This window comes from Rana temporaria, chromosome 6 (genome assembly GCF_905171775.1).
Source record: "Rana temporaria chromosome 6, aRanTem1.1, whole genome shotgun sequence".
NCBI classification, from domain to species: Eukaryota; Metazoa; Chordata; class Amphibia; order Anura; family Ranidae; genus Rana; species Rana temporaria.
This window is the reverse complement of record NC_053494.1, coordinates 13,210,468-13,230,700: the sequence shown is the minus strand read 5'-3', so window position 1 is coordinate 13,230,700 and position 20,233 is coordinate 13,210,468. Positions and strand designations below refer to the sequence as shown.

General features: G+C 42.9%; 2 protein-coding genes across 2 annotated transcripts in view; both read right to left on the bottom strand.

Annotated features, from left to right (window-relative positions):
• LOC120943123 (tyrosine-protein phosphatase non-receptor type substrate 1-like) overlaps positions 1 to 8,270 on the bottom strand; it is a 47,578-nt gene extending 39,308 nt beyond the window's left edge. Inside the window, exon 1 of the mRNA XM_040356243.1 lies at positions 7,997 to 8,270. Coding sequence (XP_040212177.1) covers positions 7,997 to 8,042 — 46 coding nt within the window. The 5' untranslated portion in view covers positions 8,043 to 8,270. The remainder of the gene's footprint in view (positions 1 to 7,996) is intronic.
• Positions 8,271 to 16,850: 8,580 nt separating this feature from the next.
• LOC120944352 overlaps positions 16,851 to 20,233 on the bottom strand; it is a 142,745-nt gene continuing 139,362 nt past the window's right edge. Inside the window, exon 28 of the mRNA XM_040358403.1 lies at positions 16,851 to 17,421. Within this exon, the coding sequence (XP_040214337.1) occupies positions 17,372 to 17,421 (50 nt within the window). The 3' untranslated portion in view covers positions 16,851 to 17,371. The remainder of the gene's footprint in view (positions 17,422 to 20,233) is intronic.

Sequence of the window (20,233 nt, the reverse complement as noted above, 5' to 3'; positions counted from 1 at the left end):
TCAGACTGTGTGTATGAGGCTTTAAAGGGGAAGATACGCTTATCTGCCTCCTCCTCCACCTGGTTTTGATGCTTTTTTTAACTCAGCCAGAAGTTTGTGCGATTTTGATGCAATTTCCAAAGACATGCTGGTAGGTTAATTGGCTTCTGTTCTAAATTGGCCCTAGTACATGAATGTGAGGGACCTTAGATTGTAAGCTCCTTGAGGGTAGGGACTGATGTAAATTTACATTGTATATGTAAAGAGCTGCGTAAATTGACCTAAATAATAATAATAATAATTTCATGGAATGCCTGTGTAAACTTGAGGTATATGGACCTCAATTAGCATGAAAGTCGGACCAAAGCAGTACAGAGACTACTTTTAAGTCGGCACGACTTGAAGTCGGACATATATAATTAGTTATCATTGGAAATCTTGGGGAACGACTTGTCATGCGACTTCGCAGTCCCAAGTCGTAGGACAAGTTGCACAAGTGTGAAAGGGGCCTTAGAGAGCGCAGCTGGTTTCCCTAACGCCCTGTACACACGAGTGGAATTTCTGTCGGAAAAAAAGTTAAATGTTTTTTTCCGATGGAATTCCGCTCAAGCTTGTTTTGCATACACACGGTCACAAAAAAGTTCTCTGAACCTTCGAGCGTTAAGAACGTGGTGACGTACAACACTACGACGAGGTGAGAAAAAGAAGTTCAATGCTTCCGAGCATGCGTCAAATTGTTTCCGAGCATGCATGTTTTTTTTTTCCGTCAGAATTCCATACAGGTGAACAGATTTTCCGATAGTTTGAATAGAAGTAGGGTTTATTTTGACCCCAGAGGCCCAAAAAAGCCAGGAGGGTAAGTGGGGGCAAGGGGACTATAGCAGTACTAGATAAGAGAATTGGAGGAGAATAGTAATAGAGGTAAAAAATTAATCAATTTATTGAAAGTAACATCAAAAGAGCAAAGAATACACAGTTTTTATAAAATACATCAACAGCAATATAAAATAGACATATTATATGACCAGCCAACTCATCACCGAGATGGTGAAATACCCTAGTCAGAGGGTGGCAGTGGAGCGATGGGGGTCATATAAGTCAAGATCTCATCTCTACTAGTTTCGCTACTGTAGTAGCTTCGTCAGATTTTCCGATAGGAATTTTTTCCGAAAAATTGAGAACCTTCTCTCAAACTGTTGCTGGCAGAAATATCGACAGCAAAAGTCTGATTGGGCATACTCACGTCAGCATTAGTGGAGATGGTGGCAGCAACACCCGATTAAAAATCGGCCTCGGGTGAAGACACTGCTGGATTTCTGGACAGGTAAGTGTCCTAATATTAAAAGTCAGCAGCTACAGCATTTGTAGCTGCTGACTTTAAATTTTTTATGCAGGAGCCTGGAGCTCCAAGTGCTGTGATGCAGAAGTGCTAACCACTAAGTTTCTTATGCAACATAAAAGGTGACGGTGACCTTGCAGCCTCCAGTTTGTGTCAGCAGCACATAAGACATTTGGGTAACGATCACATCATACAAGAGCACTTCACAAGAGTGATTTTCCTTTTAACTCAAAGCATGAAGATTCCTCAATGAGCAGAAAGTAGTTGCATGGTCTCAGAGGGAATCCCTGTGATCACGTCACGTATACCGTGTTATATTGCAGATAAGAAACTTACAGCCAAAGCTAATGGCCTATGGTTTTCTTGTATCATGCCACAAAGTGTGTCTTTCTATTCTTTGGCTGCAAAGCTTTGGTGCTATCTCAGAAGTTACAGAAAATCTATAATGAGAGGAATATGAAGGATGGCTGACTGGCTGACTTTAGCTTCGATATGTTTTGAACAGCTGACTCCACAGATACGCACAGCAACCAGAGTTAGAACCCCCGATCTGGTCCAAGGCCAGAGACTTCAAAGACAATGTAGATGGACCTATTTACAAATCTGCTTGAACAAATTCCTGACATGTCACAATGTACAGCAGCAGTATATAGATATATATTTAAAACTCCCCCTTTTATAATTAAAAAAATGAACCCTTATGCCGCGTACACACGATCATTTTTCGGCATTAAAAAAAACGTTGTTTTTCAGCATGTCCAAAAAACAAAGGGGCAGATCCACAGAGCTAGTACGCCGGCGTATCTACTGATACGCCGGCGTACTTTCAAATTACCCGCGTCGTATCTTTGGTTTGAATCCTCAAACCAAGATACGACGGCATCTGGGTTAGATCCGACAGGTGTACGTCCTCGTACGCCTTCGGGATCTAAGATGCAATACTTCGGCGTCCGCTGGGTGGCGTTCACGTCGTTTTCCGCGTTGGGTATGCAAATTAGCTATTTCCGACGATCCACGAACGTACGAGTGGCCGGCGCATTTTTTTACGGCGTCTCTAGTTGGCTTTTTTCGGCGTATAGTTAAAGCTGGTATTTTGACGTGTATAGTTAGACCTGTCATGTTAAGTATGGCCGTCGTTCCCGCGTTTTATTTTTAATTTTTAAAAAAAAAATTGCGTAAGTCGTCCGTGAATCGGGATGGACGTAATTCACGTCTCATTTAGCGCAATGCACGGCGGGAAATTTAGAAACGGAGAATGCGCTGTTCATTCGGCGCGGGGACGCGCTTCATTTAAATGAAACACGCCCCCTAATCGCCGATTTGAATTCCGCCGCCAGAGATAGACTACGCCGCCCCAAAGTTTTTCTAACTTCATCATTAAAAACGATGTTGCCCACACACCATCATTTTTGAAAAATGATGAACAAAGCGCGGTGACGTACAACACGTACGACGGCACTCTAAAGGGGAAGTTCTATTCGCCTTTGGGCTGCTTTTAGCTTACCTTGTTAGTAAAAGACGATTCGGGCTTTTTTGCCTGTTACAGCGTGATGAATGTGCTTACTCCATTATGAATGGTAGTTTTACCAGAACGAGCGCTCCTGTCTCATAACTTGCTTCTGGGCATGCGCGGGTTTAAAACTTCGTTTTTGCCCACACACGATCATTTTTTACAACCCGAAAAACGTCATTTTAAAAAACATTTTATAAAACGACGCATGTTCGATTTTTTTTTTGTCGTTTTTCAGAAGCCGAAAAACGATGTGAAGCCCACACATTTTAAATGATGTTTTTAAAAACGTTTTTTTTTTCATGCCGAAAAATGATCGTGTGTACGCGGCATCATGCTTCAGTCCAGTGACTTTGCTTTGACTGAGATATTGTCATCAGTCTGCTGCTACTTTGTAGCAAATCACAAGGTGAGAGGCTACATCGAAAGGCTGATCTGACCCATAAACAGAACCATAAACTGCACAGACACCAGGATTTACAAGACTGTCATTTTTGAGTGAGGCCCCGTACACACGGCCGAGAAACTCGACGAGCAAAACACATCGTTTTGCTCGTCGAGTTCCTTGTGAAGCCGCAGAGGATCTCGGCGAGCCAAGTTTCCCCGTTGACTAACGAGGAAATAGAGAACATGTTCTCTATTTGGCCCGACGAGATCCTCGTCGGTTTCCTCGGCCGAAAGTGTACACACGGCCGGGTTTCTCGGCAGAATACAGCTCCGATCGAGTTTCTGGCTGAATTCTGCCGAGAAACTCGGTCGCTTAGCCTCTCGGGCCAGAAAGTAGATGCTGACCTTGGATGATGCCTGAACAAAGATGACTCCTCCTTCTGGAGAGAAAGAAGATGAAGGTGCTGACAGTGGGAATACTACGATCTCTGTGAGAGGTAATAAATACCTGGAAGTGTTGCACATTGCACTTAAAACCCCTCTATGGGATAAAGATTTCACCCCTTCCACCTCTAACCGATCGCTGTAGTTAAATAAAAAATATATTTATATCGGAGTTCTTCCTGAAAAAAAAAAACTAAAAAGTCACCCGCTACAAATATTGCAGATGCTGACTTTTAAAATAAGGACACTTACCTGCCCAGGACGCCCGCGATGTCCCCACCCGTCCCTCAACTCCAGGTGGAGGCGCCGCCATGTTCAGCAAGGGAATCAGGAAGTGAAGCCTTTTGCGACTTCACAGCCTGTTGTCCTGCTGCGCATGTGCGAGTCGCGCTGCATGTTCTGACTGGTCCCTGCTGTCTTCTGAGACCTGTGTGTATCCCAGAAGACACTGGGGGGGGGGACGCAGGAGGGGCCAGACATGCAGTAGATCTCCGCGGATACTGCTGCGATCTTTCACCGGAAGAGGGAGCAAATACCTGTATTGGACCAGGTACCGGCTCCCCCCTTAAGGGTCCAAATGTGACCAGCGGAAGTTACAATTTTTGGGCGGAACTCCGCTTTAACTTACATGAAGCCGTGATCACGTGACCCAGCCGGGCCAAGCCTTCCCCCTTTCTGTTTACTTACTGGAAGGTTCCTTCTTCGGATTTCCACATCCCTGTCGAAGAGACATGGAAACTTCCTATTGGATGGCCACTGGCGGGGTTCTCTCAGGGTTGAGAAGAAGAAAACATCATTACAGGGGGATGGGTACGAGTGGTCTTAGGGTGCGATTGCAGTGCTGAATCAGTGTTTTTCCGCACAGGGAACTGGTGGTAGTGAGGGACCTGGACTGGGGACTTAGGTGAGTGTACCATCTGGGATAGAGGGGGGCTTTCAAGTGGAACTAAAGTCTGCACATACTCCCCCTCCCTCCCCAGCAACATCTTCCCCTTGGCTTCTTTAGCCATGCTGATTGGTCTGGGGATAATGATGTAACTCCTGTGCATGTGCAGCTCAATGGCCATTCTTAGAGCAGGTATTTTTATTTCATTACAGACGATACATAGCACATGTCTCTTCCGCAATAAAGACCCCGCCTGGCTCACAATTATTTTATTTTTTTAGTTTGCTTTAATATGCAAAAAATATTTTTGATGCCAGGTCCACTTTAAAAGTTTTTAGTACCACATTATCGTAGGTGTTTGAAACGTAAGTATTTACAAAAGAATGATTGATGCTTTCATTGCTTTGGTTTGGATGACCTTACGGCATCATGAGTTGCTTCTCCATTTGGGGCTCCCTAAAAGGAGTGACACTTGATGTTCCTATATATTATATACACTATATTACCAAAAGTATTGGGACACTTTCCTTTTTCACGCACATAAACTTTAATATCATCCCAGTCTTATGCTGCGTACACGCGATCGGAATTTCCGACAAGAAAAGTTTGATGTGAGCTTTTGGTCGGAAACTCCGACCGTGTGTAGGCCCCATCTGACTTTTTCTGTCAGGATTTCCGACAGCAAAAATTTGAGAACTTGTTCTCAAAGTGTCCGACGGGAAAAGTCCTTTTCAGAAATTATGATCGTCTGTATGCAATTCCAATGCGCAAAAAAAAAAACACGCATGCTCGGAATCAATTTGACACATGCTCAGAATCATTAAACTTAATCGGCTCGTTGTAGTGTTGTACGTCACAGCGTTCTTGACGGTCGGAATTTTGTGTGACCGTGTGTATGCAACACAAGTTTGAGCCAAAATTCAGTCGGAAAAAAATCCACGGTTTTCTTGTCGGCATTTCCGATCGTGTGTACGCGGCATTAGTCTGTAGGGTTTAATATTGAGTTGACCCACCCTTTGCAGCTATAACAGCTTCAACTCTTCTGGGAAGGCTGTCCACAAGGTTTAGGAATGTGTCTATGGGAATGTTTGGCCATTCTTCCAGACGCACATTTGCGAGGTCAGGCACTGATGTTGGATGAGAAGTCCTGGCTCGCAGTCGTTGCTCAAATTCATTCCAAAGGTGTTCTAACGGGTTGAGGGCAGGAATCTTTGCAGGCCAGTAAAGTTCCTCCACCTCAAACTTGCTCATCCATGTCTTTATGGACCTTGCTTTGTGCACTGGTGCGCAGCCATGTTGGAACAGGAAGGGGCCGTCCCCAAACTGTTCCCACAAAGTTGGGAGCATGAAAATGTTCAAAATGTCTTGGTATGCTGATGCTTTAAGAGTTCCCTTCACTGGAACTAAGGGGCCAAGCCCAACCCTTGAAAAGCAACCCCACACCATAATCCTCCCTCTACATAACGATATGGATATACAGTACAGACCAAAAGTTTGGACACACCTTCTCATTCAAAGAGTTTTCTTTATTTTCATGACTATGAAAATTGTAGATTCACACTGAAGGCATCAAAACTATGAATGAACACATGTGGAATTATACATAACAAAAAAGTGTGAAACAACTGAAAATATATTTCATATTCTAGGTTCTTCCACCTTTTGCAGCAGACACATCTCTAGAACTGTTAGGAGGAGACTGTGTGAATCAGGCCTTCATGGTAGAATATCTGCTAGGAAACCACTGCTAAAGAAAGGCAACAAGCAGAAGAGACTTGTTTGGGTTAAAGAACACAAGGGATGGACATTAGACCAGTGGAAATCTGTGCTTTGGTCTGATGAGTCCAAACTTGAGATCTTTGGTTCCAACCCCCGTGTCTTTGTGCGACGCAGAAAAGGTGAACGGATGGACTCTACATGCCTGGTTCCCACCATGAAGCATGGGGGAGGAGGTGTGGGGGTGCTTTGCTGGTGACACTGTTGGGGATTTATTCAAAATTGAAGGCATACTGAACCAGCATGGCTACCACAGCATCTTGCAGCGGCATGCTATTCCATCCGGTTTGCGTTTAGTTGGACCATCATTTATTTTTCAACAGGACAATGACCCCAAACACACCTCCAGGCTGTGTAAGGGCTATTTGACCAAGAAGGAGAGTGATGGGGTGCTGCGCCAGGTGACTACCTCTTGAAGCTCATCAAGAGAATGCCAAGAGTGTGCCAAGCAGTAATCAAAGCAAAAGGTGGCTACTTTGAAGAACCCAGAATATGAAATATATTTTCAGTTGTTTCAAACTTTTTTGTTATGTATAATTCCACATGTGTTAATTCATAGTTGTGATGCCTTCAGTGTGAATCTACAATTTTCATAGTCATGAAAATAAAGAGAACTCTTTGAATGAGAAGGTGTGTCCAAACTTTTGGTCTGTACTGTATATATATATATATATATATATATATATATAATTTAACACATTCTTTGAGTTGTCTATGTCAATAATGAGATGAGAGATGGGCCGCTGATTTATTGTAGGATCTGTGTTACAGAAGTGTGAGAGGGATTCCTTCCAAATTAAACCAGCTGGAATTGCCCCCAAGAAGCCCACACTGCAGAATAAACACACTGCACCTGTAAACACACTGCACCTGTAAACACACTGTACTTGCAAACACACTGCACCTGTAAACACACTGCACCTGTAAACACACTGCACCTGTAAACACACTGCACTTGCAAACACACTGCACCTGTAAACACACTGCACCTGTAAACACACTGCATGTGTAAACACACTGTACTTGTAAGCACACTATATCTGTAAACATACTGTACTTGCAAACACACTGCACCTGTAAACACACTGCACCTGTAAACACACTGTACTTGTAAGCACACTATATCTGTAAACATACTGTACTTGTAAACACACTGCACTTATAAACACAGTGCACTTGTAAACACACTGCACTTGTAAAAACACATCACTTGTAAACACACTGCACTTATAAACACAGTGCACTTGTAAACACACTACACCTGTAAACACACTGTACCAGAAATACATCTGTCTGCATAGCTACAGGTCCACACACCCAGATGTCTATCGCATAGGAAAAGGTACGTCCAGGATTACAGGGGATTACTTAGTGTTATTGTGTATAGTAACACGACACAGTGCGTAATACCTCAGGCAATGGCAAGCACCGGAGAAATCGTAGCCACAGAGCAGAATACATTTCTACATCACACTGCATGACCATCAATATGAATGTCTGCAGAGAGTGATGCAACTGATCTCCCAGTGCTCTGCTATCTCGCTGAGAAACCAGCCAGCATGCAAATAACACAACATCACAAGGACACGCACGCTGCTGATGTTGCAATCTGCAGCTGCCCCTGTCCAGAGCAATCATCGCATCCCTTTTTTAGTGTCATCATTATCATACTCACAGACAGTTGTCACCAGCAGTGGCAGGATCGGGAGCAGAGAGGACATTGTAACAGCACAATAGAGAGGGGCCCTGGGCCTCCCTGATCTACTACACAATATTGTCAGTCACATCACACCCAGTTACATAGCATGTCTCCTCCTACTGGGGCTGGCATACTACATATGCAAGATGAGGATGGCAAGGAAACACAAACCCCCTGCCCACGGACACTGCAGCTTCAGTGAGGAGGGGAAGGATTTCTGCAGTCACTCAGCAGGTTACTGCAGCACATCTCCGTAATTCACAGATTCCTTCAGTCGTCATCAGATGTCTGCTCAATTTTGACTGGTAGAGGAATCTGAGAGTTTTGTATAGTGTGTGTTTGTGCGTGTGTGTGTGTCTCTCTCTCTCTCTCTCTCTCTCTCTCTCTGTATATATATATATATATATATATATATATATACACTGGAGATCAAAATTAGAGGACAATTTATTATTTAAAAATATTTTTGAAAATCATTTATGATTTTCCTTCCACTTAACAATTATGTGCCACTTTGTGTTGCTCTATCACATAAAATCTCAATAAAATCCATTTACGTTTTTGGTTGTACCATGACAAAATGTGGAAAATTTCAAGGGGTGTGAATACTGTTTCAAGACACTGTGGGGGTTATTTACGAAAGGCATATCTACTTTGCACTACAAGTGCAAACTACAAGTACAAAGTGCACTTGAAATTGCACTGAAAGTGCACTTGGAAGTGCAGTCTCTGTAGATCTGAGGGGGACATGCAAGGAAAATAAAAAAAACAGCATTTTAGCTTGCACATGATTGGATAATAAAATCAGCAGAGCGTCCCCTCATTTCAGATCTACCCCTCAGATTTACAGCGACTGCACTTCCAAATGCACTTTCAGTGCAATTTCAAGTGCACTTTGCACTTGTAGTTTGCACTTGTAGTGCAAAGTGGATTTGCCTTTTGTAAGTAACACCCCTATGTGTATATATATATATATATATATATATATATATATATATATATATATACACACACATGTTATCATAGCCCCCAACTCTCCCCTATTTAGAAAAATTCATTGTTCATAGACACACAGGCCCTGATCCACGAAGCGCGGCGCTTCTTTACGGCCGGCGTAGTGTATCTCAGATACACTACGCCGCTGTAACTTACAGCATATTACCCGTATTCTCAAAGAATTTGCGCCGTAAGTTACGGCGGCGTAGTGTAACTGTGTCGGCGTAAGGGCGCGCAATTCAAATGGATGAGATGGGGGCGTGTTTTATGGTAATACGTCTTGACCCGTAAACGTAAATGACGTTTTTTCTGAACGGCGCATGCGCCGTCCGTGGGGGTATCAAAGTGCGCATGCTCGAAATTAACCCGCAAAAAGCCAATGCTTACGACGTGAACGTCATTCTACGCAAAGCCTTATTCGCGAACGACTTACGCAAACAACGTAACATTTTTAAAATTCAACGCGGGAACGACGTCCATACTTAACATAGGATACGCCTCATATTGCAGGGGTGACTATACGCCGAAAAAAGCCTTACGGAAACGACGTAAAAAAAATACGCCGGCCGGACGTACGTTCGTGGATCGCCGTATCTAGCTAATTTGCATACTCGAAATCGACGGAAACGCCACCTAGCGGCCAGCGTAAATATGCACCTTAAATCTGACGGCGTACTAAGACGTACGCCAGTCGGATCTAACCCAGCTTCAGGCGTATCTTGTTTTGTGGATACAAAACAAAGATACGCCAGAACAAACTAGAAGTTCCGCGGCGTATCAATAGATACGCCAGCGTAACTTCTTTGTGGATCTGGCCCACAGAGTACAATTCTGCCCTGCCCCCCACCTCCCTCGTCACAGAATTTGAATTTAAACTGGTCAGATATTTGGATGCTGATTGGACCAGGTACTGTATAGACTGAAAATCCACAAGTGGGTTCATCTTCCAGTACGGGGAAGGAACCATAAGTTGGTCTAGTCGAAAGCTAGTAACTGTCACTTCAACTGAAGCAGAGTGCATTGCAACAGCATACGCATGTCAAGAAGTGATATGAATTTGTCAACTTTTTGTGGACATCATTGGGAAAGACATGACAAAACCATTTCCCATTTTTGAAGACAACCAGGGGTATATAAAGCTTACACAATCAGAAAGGGTCAATCCTAGGACCAAACACATGAACGTCAAGTATCACCTACTGAGGGACAATCTAGAGCAGGGATAAGCAATTAGCGGACCTCTAGCTGTTGCCAAACTACAAGTCCCATCATGCCTCTGCCTCTGGGTGTCATGCTTGATGCTGTCAGAGTCTCGCTATGCCTCATGGGACTTGTAGTTTGGCAACATCTGGAGGTCCGCTAATTGCTTATCCCTGATCTAGAGCAAGGTGTTGTTGACATTCAATACTGCCAATCAGAGGAGATAACCGTCGATGCACTCACCAAACCTTGTTGAAAAAACATCATAATTATTTTGAGAAGAAACTGAATTTAATTTGACCAAGTACATGCTGTTGAGAAGGGGTGTTGGAAAAAGCAACATCATGTATGTAATGTACTGTGAACTATATATATCAGGGCTCGACAAATCCCGGTCGCCAGGTCGCCATGGCGACTAGAAATGGCGACTTGGCTTGGAAGGTGGGCAAAAAAAAAAAAAAATTATTTTGTTCCATAGGACCGGCGCTCCGCGGACTAGGCCGAAGCCGCTGCCTCGCCTAAAACATCCTGCCCGCAGCTCGCCGCGATCCTGGGAAAAGGCTGCGAGCGGCAGATGCTGCTCGCGGCCTTTTCCCAGGATCGCGGCGGACTAGGCCCCCACCTCCCCCGCCGCTCGATCGTGGGGGCCCAGTGATGTCGGGTAATTGAGGCCACGGCTTTGCGGCCTTGTGACGTCCCCAGCTCTTCCTTGTGTGAGCTGGCACTATCTGGTGGTGGCCGTTGGTATTACAAGTTAAGCATTACAAGTTAAACAGCAATTCTAATCTCATTTTTCACTATTTTCACTGCCATCTTCTTCCCTCTAATTAGAACCCCCAAACATTATATATATATTTTATCCTAACACCCTAGAGAATAAAATGGCGATCGTTGCAATACTTTCTGTCATGCCGTATTTGCGCAGCGGTCTTACAAGCGCACTTTGTTGGGAAAAAATTACACTTTTTTTAATTAAAAAATAAGACAACAGTAAAGTTATCCCCATTTTTTTTTATATTATGAAAGATAATGTTACGCCGAGTAAATTCATACCCAACATGTCACGCTTCAAAATTGCGTCCGCTCGTGGAATGCCGACAAACTTTTACCCTTTAAAATCTTCATAGGCGACGTTTAAAAAAATCTACAGGTTGCATGTTTTGAGTTACAGAGGAGGTCCAGGGCTAGAATTATTGCTCTCGCTCTACCAATCGCGGCGATACCTCACATGTGTGGTTTGAACACCGTTTACATATGCGGGCGCTGCTCACGTATGTGTTCGCTTCTGTGCGCAAGCTCGTCGGGACGGGGCGCGTTTTCTGGCTCCTAACTTTTTTAGCTGGCTCCTAGATTCCAAGCAAATTTGTCAAACCCTGATATATATATATATATGCATTACAGTAAAACCTTGGATTGCAAGAATAATTCGTTCCGGAAGCATGCTTGTAATCCAAAGCACATCTATATCAAAGCAAATTTTCCCATAAGAAATATTGGAAACTCAAATGATTCGTTCCATGACCATTTATTCATAAGCCCTTCAGCCTATAGTCCATATAAAAAGATTATAGCAATGTGATAAGTAACAATAAAATGTCCATCCACAAATGGAAGCCTCCACAAGGGGATTAGAAGAAAAACCCAGCAGGAGCTCCAGAGTATAAAAGAGAAGAGAGGCGCCTCTAAGTGTAGCAATATGGTTACATTTAATGAAGGTACAACATTTAGCAACTCACATGGTCTATGTGGACAGCTTTACCCTGGATGCCTGCATACTTAGATGTGCCTGTTTTAATCATCAACCATGTGTGTTGCTAAATGTTGTACCTTCATTACATGTAACCATATTGCTACACTTAGAGGCACCTCACTTCTATTTTATACTCAGTTGTGACATGACACTACTCTTATATCAAGACATCGCTTGTATATCAAGTCAAAATTTATTAAAAAAATTAGCTTGTCTTGCAAAACCAAGTTAAACGCTCTTAAACCAAGTTACTCTCAAACCAAGGTTTTACTGTATACCTATCTATCCAGCAGGTGGCACTGCAGTATTATAGCGTATAGTGAATGTATTCTATGCTATAACAGGATGTATGGTCTATTTCTTTTATATGCACTTGTTTGTTATTCAGTTACTGTTTTCTTGTTCCATGATAAAGATATCCTCTATTAAAGTAAAGTATTCTCTACAACCAAGAGGCTTCTAGCCCATAATTCAATACCCTGCTAACAAGAATCACCTACAAGATATGTTATGCGTGACATGTGTTAACATACTGTGATCTGACATGCTAACAGATAGCACAGGTGACGTGTTCCATGTTCTGACACAATGACATGTACTAGCAATGCTGACAGAGTGACATGTTGTGACAGTGCTGGCTCTATTACTAGCGTTGTCACTGCTGTACTTAGACACTGTGAGGAGCTTCATCTAGTTGACATCTTTTCCACAATTCCACTAATAGGCAGGTAATGGGATCTTTGCTGTTTACAGCTTCTACTTCTTAGGAAAAGAGAGCCTGTATAGGGGGTACAATGCAGACTGCTTCATTGCTCTGGAGGGCCAGCGAGAGACTGAATTCTGAGCCCGTTTCCCATCAGGAACACCATCTGCATGGAGTTTCAATAAATGAATAAAGTGCTGAATACAAATGCACGCCACACTTTTCAGATATTTATTTGTAAAAAAAAAAATGAAAACCATTTATCATTTTCCTTCCACTTCACAATTATGTGCCACTTTGTGTTGTCTATCACATAAAATCCCAATAAAATACATTTCGGTATTTGATTGTAACATAACAAAATGTGGAAAATGTATACTGGTATGAATAGTTTTTCAAGGCACTGTAGCTAGTAGTAGTCAGTCACCTGCAATTGTATATGTTCTGTAAAGTTGAAGATATTTTTGCAGCTTAGTTACACAAAGCCATGAGTTTTCATTATGCACCGTTACGACTTTTTAGACACTGGCATCCTAACAACCAATGACATCATGAGCTAATAAGGAGAATGTCTGTTTGACCCTCCTCTGTCCATCTCCCTCAGCACTGGGGTGACATTAGTAGAGTAACGGAGAGAAATTGAGGGAGAAGAGAAACATTGTAATATTAGTCTGCACAAGTGTGCAAAAGTGTTTTTGCTTTGGAAGAATAAATCACCTCTAACGTTAAGTGTCCTACGTTTGGATGTTACTGCATACGCTATTAGAATAGCTTTTATACATTTTAGAATAGGGTGCCTCGAGACTGTCCATCATTTTAAAGGATGCCTTGAGATTGTCTATTGGCCACTTTTACACTACTGCAACTTCAAAATCACGCGATTTTACATGCCTGTGTAAGTGGCATCAAAATCGGACCAAAGTAGTACAGGGACTACTTTGAAGTTGGAACGACTTGAAGTCGTACTAATATGAATGATTGTCATTGGAAATGATGGGAAACGACTTGTCATGCTACTTTGCCATCACAAATCGTGGGTTAAGTCTTATAAGTGTGAAAGGGGCCTATAGGGTGCCTTGAGATGGTCTATAATTTTAAAGGGTGCCTTAACTAATAAAAGGTTGAGAAACACTGCTGTAGACAATGGTGCCTGCAAGATAGTAGTTGGAGGACATCACCATCTAGTGGCTTCAGCAAAGAATTCACAACTAGTAAGTAAATGCTCTGCCTGTCTCATACAGTATGCTCATGTACTCCTGTTGCATGTAAATTCAATTTTTTGCCGGCATGAATTATTCCTGTTTCAAGTATTTTACGGGAGTTTTTATTTTTGAATTAAATGTTTATTTTTTACGTTTCCAAGTTAAAACATTATTAGCCAGATTCACGTAGAGCGGCGTATGTTTAAGCGGGCGTAGCGCATCTCATATGCGCTACGCCGACGTAACATAGAGGCAAGTACAGTATTCACAAAGCACTTGCTCCCTAAGTTACGGCGGCGTAGTGTAAATGGGCCGGCGTAAGCCCGCGTAATTCAAAGTAGGCTGGTAGTGGGCGTGTTGTATTGAAATGAATCGTGACCCCATGTGAATGCATGGCCGAACGAACGGCGCATGCGCGCGCATGCTCAGAATCACGTCGCAAATACTCCCTACGATACGACGTCACAATGCGTAAGACGTGAAACCTCACTTACGCCCAGCCCCAATTACATACGACTTACGTAAACGACGTAAAATCCAACGGCACTTCCGACGTCCATACCCTAAACGACTTAGACCAGCTTTTTGGTGGTTCAACTTTACGCCGGAAAAACGCCTTACATAAACCACGTAGATTACAGTGACGGGCGCAAGTACGTTCGTGAATCGGCGTATCTAGCTCATTTACATATTCAATGCGTAAATCAACAGAAGCGCCCCTTGCGGCCAGCGTAAATATGCACCCAAGATACGACGGCATAGGAGACTTACATCGGTCGTATCTTGGCCAAATTCAGGCGTATCTGGTTTCCAGAATACGCTTAAAGATACGACGGCGCACATTCGGACTTACGACGGCGTATCTACTGATACGTCGGCGTAAGTCTCTCTGAATCTGCCTATATATATATATAGACATTTACCAACGTGGAGCTTCAGAATTGTATATCGGACAGTGCTCCCAAACATATGAAGTCTAAAACATAGGAGGAGGTGAAGTCTATCCACAAGGCCCAAATTATTAAAATGTTGTTGTAATTATCAGCACTATAATACCTCAGCTTTTCTGCTTTTCTTTATTTCTTGCACCTTCAGTAGCCAATCTCTAACCGTAGGAACTACTGAAGACTTCCAGTAGATCAAAATGAGGCACTTGCCCACAATATACATTTGAGATATCAATAATTGTTTGTAAGTGCCCACTGCCATATGTGTGTCATGAAATGGCAAAGGAAGAGAGTCATAAGCTAACTGATGTTGATTAATACTGGTAATCAGCTTATTGACTTCCGCCCAGAAGGGGTTTGATGAGGGGGCATTTTCACCAGAGATGTAGGAATGTTCCTTTCTACCCACAACCTCCCCAACATTGCACAGAGATCATTGGGTATTTTCAGCAATTTGTCAAATTACACAATTTGTCAGGGACTATACTATCGTGATAAAAATGTATAACAAGACTCTTGGATTTTAGAATTCATAAAAGAGGTATGGGCTACTGTTCCAACAATAGTTTATATAGTCTAGAACAAAGATGTGTCCCTTTGCTTGCTTTAATGCGGCCCTTGGGGCACTACTCCTCCCACTGACACCAACGATGGGGCACTACTCTTCCTACTGAAACCAATAATGGGGTACTATTCCTCCCAATGACACCAATGAGAAGGCACTATTCCTCCCACTAACCAACAATGGGGCACTATTATTTTTACTGACACCAATGTTGGGATACTATTTCATCCTACAGACACCAAGGATGGGGCACTATTCCTCCCACCGACACCAAGGATGGGGCACTATTCCTCCCACCGACACCAAGGATGGGGCACCATTTCTTACACTGACACCAACGTTCGGCCCTCCTAAAGCCTGGAGGACAGTAAATTGGCCCTTTGTTTAGAAAGTTTGGACTGGTCTAGAAAATAAGCGTGCAGAATTGTCTCTATCAACCACCTAACTTTGAATGTGGGGAGAGAATCTGAGGACCGTATTCCCTTACAGGAGTTGTTAATAAACTTCTTACTGGAACAAATATCTCTTTTCTTAAATTACTTTTGTAAGAAATTTTATTTCTTTTAAGTTTGGTTGCATTTTACACAGACATGGCATGCAGTATATACATTCATTGTCCAGAAGATAAATGTAAATCACAAAGTGTAAAGAAAAAAAGAATCACTTCTAAGGTTAGAAGAAATGTGTTTTTTGGGCTGGAAAGTAACACATTTTGTCTCAACTATCCACATACCATATTATATTTCTGTTTCTTACCTAACTTTTCTTTATTTCCAAAGAGGAATACTTTGCTAGAAATCTGATCCATCCAATCCAAAGCATTACAAGTAAACTTACTGATCTTTTAATACCTACAGTTTGACATTATTATGAATTGCTTTATATGTTTACTTTATTACGTCTCAGTTGTATTATTTTAACATTCAATATCTATTTTCTGCCATGTAATAACTATGATTCCTGCTATATAAATTTTGGAAAAGATTACAGTATAAAAGTAAAGTTTTTATATCATCTTGGTAGACTTCCACTTCAGCTTGAGTTATCAGTTGCAAAGTGCACTCTGAAATAATAATTCAGTACCTGGTGGATGAAATTGTATTGGAATTTGTCAGAAGCTTACATATCTGTAGAGCTATAGCACAGTGGTGCAAATTACTTCCTTTCTCAGTAAAAGCTTACATGAAGCTTATTGCTCAGTGTGTGTACTTTGAAAACACATTCTGGAAAATGGAATATTGCTTAAAGTGGATGTAAACCCTCACATATACCCAGTGAAGTGAACAGCCTTGATACACAGAGATTAAATAAATCTCCCTACATAAGTTTTACATGCATATCTGCTGTCTTCAGCTTTATATACTGTTTAGAAAGTGCAGATCTTGTTACAGATTTTTCTCTTCCTGTTCAGCACTTAGTGTGAAGTCTGGGCATACAGCCAACACAGCTGATTGGAGGAAAGGCACACACCCCCTCTCCTCATAGGCAGAGACTCTCAGAGCTGTTTCCTGAATAGTTTAGCTGTCTGCTAATCTATTTATAATAACCTCCCAGAAGACAAAATTCTGCCTGGTTTTATCCCATGTGTCTGAGAACTTGTCAGAAGTTATCAAGAATGGAGCTGGAGAAAGCCACAGGACTTAGTGCTTTGAAGAGATATAAGAAAACACTGCCGATATACGTGCCCAGCTCAAATTTCATGAATCGGGTTTACATCCACTTTAAAAAATAACAAAACCATGTCCTTCCTTGTTTTGTCAAACCTACAGCAATGTGTAGTGTCCTAAAATGTAGAACTCCAATGAGAGGTGTAACATCAATCCTGATATCCTCATAGACTGTCAAACGTGGTGTGAGGTTGGTGCTTTAAGACAACTGTAGTCCAAAGTATTACCACATGGCTGGTACTTTCTCATAGAGAGGAATTATTAGTATGGATTGTGTTTTTTCTTACACCCCAGTGCCTTGTTCTTGTTGGTCAGTTGTTATCACATCTTTATGATCTGTTTTTTTTTTTGCTGGCTCATCGGTTGGGGTCCTGTGATGGGCAAAAAATAGTTGTAGAGAATAATGAAAACAAAAATGCCAAGAGAGCTGCTTAATGTCAGCTGGATTCAGCTTCCAAAAGCTCTTTGAAAATAAATGTTATTTATGCAGATCTGTTAGTGGGAAAAATTTAAATAAAGATCATTTATACTCTCCTTTAACCACCCCCTAAACATCTTTTATTCATTTGTGATCATTTTTTTCTTGCTCAGTTATTTCCGTACACCCTCGTAGATGTAATTACATGTCTTGCACATCGGGGCTGTCAGGCTGCTGTGCATCATGTGTTTTTGTGCACTTGGAAGGGATAGGTGCAGTGCCCAGTCTCTTTTCCTGCAGCCTGCTACAGTCTTTGGCAGGCTGTGGCTGGATGGGGCTGAACACTCTACCAAGTGGTACCCACCTTTAGGGCCCTAGACAGTCAAGGATGATTACCCAGGATGCATATCTTCTGTGTTCCAGGTATTCATCCCTGCCATTCTACACTATCCAGCCGCAGCCTGCCAATGACTTTACCAGGCTGCAGACAGCGGGCTGGATGATGAAATTGTCTGTCTGGGAACACTAAGGCCCCTTTCACACTGGGGCGGGAGGTTTGGTGGCGGTAAAGCGCCAACTTTTTTAGAGGCGCTTTACCGTCAAAATTGCAGCGGTATTCGGCCGCTAGTGGTATGGTTTTACCCCCCGCTATCGGCCGAAAAAAGGGTTAATACCGCCCGCTATGCACCTCTTTTCGGGGGTAAAGCCACGGTTTCCCATTGCTTTCAATGGGAAAGAGCGGTGGAGGAGTGGTAAGCACACCACTCCTTCACCGCTCCAAAGATGCGGCTAGCAGGACTTTTGGAGCGGTCCTGCTAGCTCATCGCTCCTTTCACGCTGGAGAAACAGCTACCGCTGTTTCAGGTCGGTTTGCAGGCAATAGTGCCTGCAAACCGCCCCAGTGTGAAAGGGGTCTAAAACATCAGGGGACATGCATAGCATCTAGACAGCCCTGTTTACAGAGGGCCAAACAAAGGAGGATGTATTTACCAGAGTATACAATGTTTTAAAATGATTTCTTAAAGCCAAACTCCAGCCAGCAACAACCCCCCCCCCCCCCCTCAAACACTAATCCCCACTACTTCAAGCTAAAAACAAAATATAAATGTCCCAAATACTCAGTATGGTCATGTGATGTGCTGGAACCCTAATCTTCTCTTTTTTGGGGCTGCAAAGTGGGGGGGGGGGGTATGTTTTTCACATTACTGCCAGACGATGTGCCGTTGGCTGACTATTGGGTGGGGGGGGGGGGGGCTCCTCACAAGTCCTGAATATTCCAGCAGTGTTATATTGGTTTCACGGCAAGGGGCAGTGACAAGTCTGGCTAGTGGCAGGCCCAGGCAACAATACTGGATCACTAGCAGAAGAGGTGCTGAGGAGGGTCACGTGACGGAAAGCCAATTTAATCACTTGCCAAAACACATATGTATTAAAATGCCCTGTTCAGCAAGTCGTTATACCAGGAGAATGGCTGGTATCATTTTATTCAGCCGGTGATTGGCTTGCTTGTAAAATTGAGAAATGAGATCAGTTCGCTGCTCCAGGTGAGTAAAATAATCCACTAAAAAGGAAGAGCTAGGTGATAGCGCCGACTTGCAACTGTGAACATGTAGACCAAGTGAGCAAAAAAATCTGCAAACATTTGCTGCACCCCAACATCCGTCCAATAGGTTTATTGAAAGACTGCCACCAGGACTAAAACAACGGACCAAGGGGTGACGACATTTCACACATACATTGTGCTTCTTCAAAACCTGATCACTTTTACAGCACTCCAAAGATCCCCCTCCTCCCGCTGCTGCCCGTAGTGCTTCCTGGATTCTCCCAGAGGAAACGGAGGAACATCCATTTCTCCATCTCCTTTGTGACAAAGGACCCCAGAAGCAAAGAGGATTTAGCCACTTCTGGCTTCAGAGCTGTTATTCTCTATCTGTTAATAGACCCCTGATATTTCCAAAAAGTTTACCTGTCATCTGCCCAAAGATATCACAGGGGTATTGTTCTTCCCCTTGTGGTAGCAATGAAATTAAGTAAAAAAATAAATAAATAGGTAATGAAAAATAAACATACCCTTATCCCCCTGCACATACAGGAAATTGCAGCATTTAGGTCCGGTGCAGTAATTGCACCACACATGTGATGTATTGCTGTGAACGTCGGAGTGAGAGCAATAATTCTAGGGAATAATTCATGACTGAGGCCTCGTACACACGGCCGAGGAACTCGACGTGCCAAACACATCGAGTTCCTCGGCCAGTTCAGCCCTGAAGCCGCCGAGGAGCTCGGCGGGACGAGAGCTCCCATAGAACAACGAGGAAATAGAGAACATGTTCTCTATCTCCTCGTCGAGCTCCTCGTCGGCTTCCTCAGCCGAAAGTGTACACACGACCAGTTTCCTCGGCAGAATTCAGCCAGAAACTCGGTCGGAAGCTGAATTCTGCCGAGGAAACTGGTCGTGTGTACGGGGCCTGACTCTTAAGTGGTAACCTGCAAAGGCTTTTATAGCGTCAACTATGGACAATTTTAGGTACTGTAGTTTCTCATCATTTCACAGGCGTGCACAGTTTTTTCTTGACACGGTTGGTAGCTATTTACTCAATGCAATACCATCTTTTATATTTATAAAACATTGCAACAGCCACCATTTTCTTCTCCAAGGCCTCTGTTTTCAGAAAATATATTCTGTTTGGGGGTTCTAAGTAATTTTCTAGCAGAAAGAGCATATTTTAACATGTGCCCTGCCTCAGCAAGAAGTGACCCTAATA